Below are 8,479 nucleotides of genomic sequence, written 5' to 3'. Positions count from 1 at the left end.
TAGATTTGTTTAAAAAAATTAACAAGATTCATTCTCCTTTTCAATTAAGGTTTTCAATCGATCTGTGAGCTTTCAAATTTAAAAACGAAAAAAGAGTGGCTAATCATTTTTTATCAAGTGATTTTTTTAAAAAAAAAAAGTATTATGAATGATTATATTTTTTTGAAAAAATAAAAAGAAAAATCTAGAGATTAAATTTTGCTCCAAATTTTTTATATATCTTCTAAATATTTATTCAAATGTTGTCCCAAAAATTTAGATCTAATAGATAAATCGTTTGTTAAATATGAAAGTTTTTTTGTTACTTACAAAAATTATAATATTTATTGATTGTTTTTGTTGTATTTTCAAAGACTTTTTTGGAGTAACTGAATTTTTCGGATACCAAATTGGTAATTAATCCTTTTTAATAATAATCAAATAAAAATAAAATATTGTCAAAACCCAGATAACGTCTTACCTTTCAAAATCATAACAATATTTTAACAATAGACAATTCTTTGGGGTTTCATTGTTTTGTACTAACATTAGTGTACAACGTACAAACAAATTATTAGTTAGATAAAGGAAATATAGATTCAATAGTTTTTAGTCATAACAATTATTTTTTATAACATATTAACCCGAATTATAATGTAAAATTAATTTTAATCCCACAACTTTTTTAATAAACTTACGTAAATTCAATCATAAATGCATATTGAAATTAAATATTGCTTTTGATTTTCACTTCAGAATAAAGAATAAAGATATATTCTTCCAGCATCTAATAATACTAAATATAATGAGAGAGGGGAACACTGAGTGGGGTAGAACTAGGAATTTTCAGAAACGAGATCCTAGGATTTGGAATCGAGAAGAGTACAACGTTTGGAAAATGTTTTCTTTTCGATTTTTGTCAACAATCTGCCGAATGATGTTTCGAAGAAGGAATTATTTCACTTGTTCCATTGGATAGGACGAACTAACGACATCTATCTGGGTTGGAAGCTGAAAAATGGATTTGTGTATATGTTTGCGTTTATACGATATACAACAAAAGGGGGGAGCGATGAAGGCCATAGCCGAAATGCATCATACAAGAATAAGTGGAAAGGTCATCTATGTAAGTGAGGCCAAATACAGAAGGGCTATGGGAGGAGAGAATACTGGGGCACGCGAGGGGGAAATGGCAAGATCTGAGGTGGAGATCAGGCAGCTCGAGAAGGGTGAAAGTTCTACAAGGGTGGAAGAAAGTAAGAAGATAAGACCAGTCAAGGATAACCAAGGAAAGGGTTGGACGAAAAAGATTGAAGTGCCAGTAGCAAAAGAGAATTTCGATTGGCTGCTGAGGAGTTTAGTAGGCGGTACCACAAGACCAATGGACTTCAAAGCTTTACGGAGAGCCATCGTTAACAACTTTTCTCAGATTGTTGAAGTCAGAGAGCTTGGTGCTTACAAAGCCTTACTAGTGTTTGATTCGGTGAAGAACGCGGAGGAAGCGTTTACCTTCAAAATGAATAGCTTCTTACAATTCTTTTACAGGGTTTGGAGATGGGAGGAATCCGAACGTAGTGAGACTAGAAGAGTGTGGTTAGAATGCCATGGAGTGCGATTACATGTCTGGTCAATGGAGACGTTCAATACAATAGGCAGTTTATGGGGTGAAGTAGTCAAGTGTGATGATGTGACGAAGTCTGCATTATCCTTCAGTGTTGGGAGAGTGTTAATTGATACCTGTGTCTTTGACGATATCAAGGAAAGGATTCATATCACGGTTGGGACTAGTGGTTTTGATGTTTTTGTGAAGGAAATAGGGCGTGAAATATACGGAGATGAATGCTTTTTGGAAGACGCAAGCGTGAAGTCAATATATGCAAACGCTAGTTCACAAGCCGGAGAAATGTTGTTGACAGCGGCAATGTGGGATCCGGCGGCAGACCTAATCAGAACACGAGCTAATGACGATGGTGAAAACAAGGGTACAATGGTCACAACAGGCATTTTTTTTTGAATGATTGCAATCAAGATAATTTAATGGCCATGAAGAGACAACGGATGACGGATCAGTTCAAATTTAAAGGTGTTAATGACAATGCTGATTTTGGGGGATTTGATGAGTGTATAGAGAGTGAATCAGAGAAAACTGTTACACAGTTATGCATTGAAAAAAGAAGTGGGACCAAACAGCTAAGGAACATTATTCACGTTGGAGATGAGGTAAATGGGTTTTTACAAGGGAGAGAGGCCCACAAGGTTAGTAATAACACCAAACAGCTGCTGGGGCATTCAAGCAATGGGCTTGAGAAGGAATATTGGCGTGATGGGCTGCTGAGTGGAGTCCATATGTTCCGTGTAGGCGAGGCCCAAGGAGAGTTGAGTGGCGTGGAGCTCCAACAAGGAGACGAACAAGAGGCTGGGCTGGGTTCCTTGCGGGCTCGCGGATCTGGGCCTGGAGACCATGATGAGACAAGCCAGGATCTGGAACGTGGAGTTGAAGATGGACCGGGTCAGTTGCGTGCTCGTGGATCCGGGTCGAAGAAGGAGGGTAGGGCAGACCAGCAACATCGACGCGGGTCTGGACAGGGTCAGCTGCCTCCCTGCACTCCCGGTTCGAAGATGTATGAAGGGGGGACTCAACCAGGGGCGTTCTCAATGAGACTAGCCGCACGACGCCTCCCGTGGTGGATGGGGTGGATAACCGGGAAAGCGCGCGTCCCTCTGCGTCGAGGAGAGGCGTTGCCGACTGTCCTGGCGGGGAAGCAGAGGACCATAGCCTTGTCCTGGTACAGTACGCCGGTGAAAGAGCTGGGAGAACGGTGGGACGAAAATCGCCGGCTGCTTTTGATGATGAACCGAAAGTGGATAGTTTGGTTAAAGAAGTAAGCGGCCGGTCTGTACATTTGGAAGAGATAGTAGGGGAAGATGAAGATGTGGGTCAAGGCAATGTGACTGAACGGGATAATGAGGATGCTGGTTTTGAGACAGATATTAATAATGCACCACTAGATTCTGTTCAGAGGGGCTTACATGCAGGATAGTTAGTAGAGAATAAGGAAACATTGAAATTAGCAGTGGAGTCAGGTGCAGCTTTTTATGATGATGAAGAAGATATTATGGCAATTTTACAAAGTCAGAATGAAGCAATCGCAGCAAAAAGAAAGATGGCAAAAAAAAAAAAGAGAAAGCTAGGAGGAGCAGACCCAAACAACATCACAAGGTGTGTAGAAATTATTTTAAATGATTTATAGTTGTTGGAATGTTAGAGGCCTAGGAGGGCATGGCAAGTGGAGTATGGTGAAAAAGTTGAAGAAAAAATATAGATTGAATATGCTAGGTTTGATTGAAACCAAGAGGGAGTCTATGTCTAGGTTTGATGTAGCACGCTTGTGGGGTTGTGATACAGTGGATTGGGATTTTGTGGAATCTGTCGGTGCATCCGGTGGTTTATTGTTAATGTGGGATAATTTTTTATTTAAACGATTGAACTGCTATAAAGGGTATGGCTGGCTGTGTGTTGAAGGTTCTCTGATAAAAAATAATTTCAAATGTGCATTCTGCTTGGTGTATGGTGCACATGTTCGGAGTGAGAAACTAGTGATGTGGGAGGAGTTAAGCTACATGATGGGTCTATGTCAGGTTCCGTTTTTCTTCATGGGAGACTTTAACAAGATACTACATTTGGAAGAAAGGAAAGGCGCTACTAGCCTACCGGCATCTGCGGAGGATTTCAAGGAATGGGTACAAGATTTACAGCTAGTCGATTTACCGTTAATCGACCGGAAGTTCACATGGTTTCGAGGTAGTTCTTGTAGCCGCATTGATAGGATTCTGGTCAGTTTGGAGTGGCTTGAGGAGTTTCCAGATACTCGTTTGAAAGGAGGACCGCGAGGCCTATCAAATCATTGCCCATTGATTTTAGAAGACTCTAGAATCTGTGCGGGTCCAAGACCTTTTTGCAGTTTGGACTCCTGGTTTACACATGAAGGGTTTCTGCAATTGGTAAAGGATGAGTGGAGGAAATTGGGAGGTGACATGTTTACAAACAAGTTGAAGGCGTTGACAGTACCACTCAGGAGATGGCATAGGGATAATTTTGGGGACATGGACAACAGAATAAAGAAGTTTGAGGAAGAGATTAAGAAGATTGATGATAAGGTTAGTGCTGGTAGTTATGACGGAACAATGGAGGCTAGATGTAAGACTCTGGTGACTTGCTGTGCGAAGTGGTATGTCAGAAAAGAGATGCATTGGAAGCAGATGTCCCGGTCCAAGCATACTAGAGATATGGATAAGAACACTAGGTACTTCCATAATCTAGCATCGGCAAGAAGGAGGAACAACAAAATCGATTCTCTAGTGTTGGATGGAAGATTGGTACGGAATCAGGCCAGAATAAAGACTGCGATTATGGGTTTTTATAAAGAACTGTATAGGCAGGAGCATGCCCCTTTGATTGGAATCCGTGATGGGCTGGTCAAGCAGATTACTGAAGAAGAGGCAGCAGTGCTAGAGGAAATGCCATCGACGAAGGAAGTAAGAGAGGCAGTGTGGGATTGTGAGCCCAGTAAAGCTCCAGGTAGTGATGGCTATAATATGAACTTCATAAAGAAATGCTGGGATGAGCTTGGTCAGGAGTTTACTGCAGCTGTGTTGGTTTTTTTCTAGAATGCAAAGCTACCAATAGATGCAAATGTTACTTGGGTGGCGCTAGCTCCAAAATTTGTGGGGGCCAAGGAAATCAAAGACTTAAGACCGATTAGTATGGTTGACTGCTTATATAAGGTGATATCCAAAGTGCTGGTAAGAAGAATGCGATCAGTGATGCCACATCTAGTGGGGGAGACTCAGTCTGCTTTTGTAAAGGGTCGCAAAATACATGATGGTGCTCTCATTGCTTGTGAGACGGTCCACTGGCTCAAGCTGCGAAAGAAGGAAGCGGCAATTGTTAAATTAGACTTTCAGAAAGCCTATGACAGAGTGAGATGAAGCTTTGTGGATATAGTGCTACAGAAGATGGGCTTTGGTCTTAGATGGAGAACCTGGGTGAAGGAATGTGTGACTACAGCATCTATGTCAGTGTTGATCAATGGGTCACCAACCAAGCCGTTCAAGATGGAGAGGGGCCTCAGCCAAGGCGATCCTCTCTCTCCTTTCCTGTTTGTTCTTGTTGTTAACGTTCTGCATAGGATGGTGGGAGAGGCGGTTAGAAATGGCAGAATTTCTCCACTGCTGGTGGGAAGGGACAATATAGAATTATCGCATCTCTAATTTGCAGACGACACCATATTATTTTGTCCACAGGAAACGGAGACGTTACTGAATTACAAGAGGCTCCTACGCTGTTTTGAGTTAATGTCTGGCCTGAGTATCAACTTTGAAAAGTCGAGCCTAATTTCAGTCAATTATGAGAAGGAATGGGTGACGAATATGTGTGGTCTGTTGGGATGTGCCGAAGCGGCTTTACCTGTCAGGTACTTAGGAATTTCTCTTGGTGCTAATCCTCGATTAGTGAAGACTTGGAAACCAATCATAGACAAGGTGGAAGACAAGCTGAGCTTATGGAAAGCGAGATCGTTCAACAAAGCGGGTAAGTTGGTCCTCATAAAATCTGTTCTCAATAGCCTGCCGATTTACTACTTAAGCTTGTATAAGATGCCAAAGGGAGTTGCAGAGAAGATCATTGGGCTTCAAAGAAGGTTCTTGTGGAGTAAAGAAGATGGGAATAAAGGGATACCACTGGTGAAATGGGAGATAGTTCAAGCTCCGAAAAAGCTAGATGGCTTGGGGGTGGGAGATGCTCTAATTAGGAATGCGTCGCTTCTGTTCAAGTGGTGGTGGCGCTTTTCTAAGGAGGACTGCCCGCTTTGGAAGAAGATTGTTTGCTCTTGTAATCAGTTGGACCCAACGGTAATGTTCTCAAACCAACCGTTGCCATCTAGAAGGGGGCCGTGGAAAGATATTTGCCAGCTTAATATTAAGGAGCAACAGGTTTGAGATATGATGATCGGGGTCTGTCCGTGGAGGTGAAAAATGGCAGAAACATCCGTTTTTGGGAGGATGTTTGGTTACAAGATGGCTCTTTAAAAGATTGTTTTCCGAGACTCTTCTCTGTTTCAAATCAGCAAGAATCCGTAATAGGGGACTGTGGGTTTTGGGATGGGCTAGAGTGGGTTTGGGACTTCCAATGGAGGAGAGAACTCTTCCAATGGGAGCTAGAGTTGCTCAATCAACTTCACGATCGGTTACGGGTTGTAAGGTTATCGGTTAATAGAGAGGATTCAGTTGTATGGAAATTTGATAAAAATGGAGTTTTTCTACTAATTCTTTTGTGCAGGTGCTACAAAAAGAGACTATCTCAGCCGACATTACGAGCTACAACTTCACAAGCTCCATTTGGAGAGGCTTAGTTCCTCCAAGAGTTGAACTTTTTACTTGGTTTGTGCTAGTAGGCAGGGTAAACACGAAGGAGAGGCTGAGTAGACTTGGCATTATTAATCATCATGACAATATCTGTGTATTGTGTAAAAAAGACATAAAATTTGTGCATCATTTATTTTTTGCTTGTGAGTTCACGTGATAGGTGTGGTGTGCATGGTTGACGTTTACTGATAGAGCTTGGGCCATTCCGGGAACAGTCAAGGAGTTCTTTGAGAGTTGGACTGGAGTAGCAGGTGGAAAGTCTGAGCAAAAAAAATGGCTGATAGGCTTTTGTGCGGTTATTTGGAATGTCTGGTTGGAGCGGAATAGCAGAGTTTTCCAAAGGGTAGAGACAAGGAATGGTGTGGAGTTTATCTGTTTGATTGTTGATAGCAATGCCGGAGATGACAACGAATTACAACTTTCATTTATGTTTTTTCTGGTCTTATGTTCTTTATGCTCCACTTTACTGTGTTGAGCTACCTATGTTCAAAAAAAAATAATACTAAATATATAGATATTTTACTTTCGAAGGGGTATATATCCTTCTCTTCTTTTTTGCCATAGGGCACATATCTTTTTTTTCCTGGGCATTTTTTAATTTGACATACTGAAAACTAATTTGTCACAAGTTGTTCTATTTAAAAAAGTTTACCCCTCTATTCTCTATTCTCTATTCTCTACACGAATAGGAACAATTTTAGTGAAATTGCCAACCTCCAAGACACAAAAATTCGACCAGAACCATAATCAATGAAGCAAAAGCCCATTGGGCTTCTCTCCATATAATAGAGACCATGGGATCCTCTTGGAGCAACACCTGGGGAATGCAATCATTTTTCCTATATATAAAATTATTGGTCGCATGACAAAAGATGGCCCACACATTTCCTAAGCTAGAGTCTTATCTAGTTTAGGAAGCAATTATTTTTGTTAGCAAGTTAATAAATATGACTGAAGGTTGCTTGCACGTTGCACTAGATAAAAAGTTGAACTATGGTAAGAAATACAATTTCATGATAATTAAGGGGGAAAAAATAAAGAACCATAGATAAAGAAAACAACCACCATGTAAGTGTATTAGTACCTGAGTTCCAAAGAGGGAAATGCAAATCAAACCCATCCATGAATGAAGACTATAGAAATTGGCCACAATCCCATCCTTCCCCTGAAATTTAGTCCAAATTCCAAATACTCCAGAAGCTAGAGCCACACTTTGAAGCCCTAAATGCACTGATTTTTTCAATCGCATAGAACCAGGCAACCATCTGTGCACCAAAATTGCTGCAAAAATTATACACTAATTATAAAATAAATAAATTAATTAAATTTTACATCATGATTTCTTTCAAACAATTCTAAAGCTAATTAAATCTAAGTACCTTCTCCACTTAAGATAATAAACCCAATGACCATCAGCAAAGGATGAAGAACCTGCAATTATTTAGAGCATTTAAGAAAAATTAAGTTTTTGGAATGGAAAGTGTAAAAAAGGGAAGCAGAAAGTAAAGAGAAAAGAGAGTAGTGGTGTGAATGTGTGCACTGCATACAGCATAGATGAAGTCTTGTTGGGAAAGAGAAGAAGGGAGAAAGGTGGATTTAAAGGCAAGGACCCAGAACAGAACAAGGAGTCCAACTGCAAATCCTGAAAGTCTTACAGCAAACAAGACAAGTGCGGGAGACAGTAGTGAAGCCATTATTAAGACTTAGGAGGAGTGAGTGCTAGTGAGCAGCAGTAGGAGTTAGGACTACCGACAAGCAACAACGCTTTTATTTTGCTCTTCTCAAGATCCACCTATGGGTATAATTACGAGGCAATTTAATTGCATCCCTATGTCCCCTCTACATTTGGTGAATTACTGATCCCTTGTTAAGTTGGAATATCTAATGTCATGGACACATTCTACCACTACTGCTTGAACTTATTTAATTTTTTAAGTTAAAGATCAAGTCAGTTTAGTCTGATCTTTAATATTTCTTAAGAAAATTAAGAATATAAAAGAGCGTTGAAAAAAAAAAGAAATTTTAGTCAAAAAAATATTTTATTATTCAATTATTTGTACTAATAACTCATATATTT

At 40.1% G+C, this 8,479-nt stretch overlaps 1 protein-coding gene across 2 annotated transcripts in view; it reads right to left on the bottom strand.

The window, feature by feature from the left end:
• LOC107643792 (probable transmembrane ascorbate ferrireductase 4) overlaps positions 1-8,278 on the bottom strand; it is a 27,359-nt gene extending 19,081 nt beyond the window's left edge. The window contains exons 1-3 of one of the 2 annotated variants that reach the window (XM_016347539.2): positions 7,950-8,278; positions 7,782-7,833; positions 7,487-7,683 (exon numbers count right to left, since the gene is read on the bottom strand). In XM_016347539.2, coding sequence (XP_016203025.1) covers positions 7,487-7,683; positions 7,782-7,833; positions 7,950-8,096 — 396 coding nt within the window. In that variant the 5' untranslated portion in view covers positions 8,097-8,278. Of the gene's footprint in view, positions 1-7,486; positions 7,693-7,781; positions 7,834-7,949 lie in introns of both variants that reach the window. The other variant, XM_021124224.1, reaches the window with a different exon arrangement.

This window comes from Arachis ipaensis, chromosome B05 (assembly GCF_000816755.2).
Source record: "Arachis ipaensis cultivar K30076 chromosome B05, Araip1.1, whole genome shotgun sequence".
Lineage (NCBI taxonomy): Eukaryota > Viridiplantae > Streptophyta > Magnoliopsida > Fabales > Fabaceae > Arachis > Arachis ipaensis.
The sequence above is the reverse complement of the archived record's forward strand: the minus strand, read 5'-3'. Positions and strand labels throughout refer to the sequence as shown.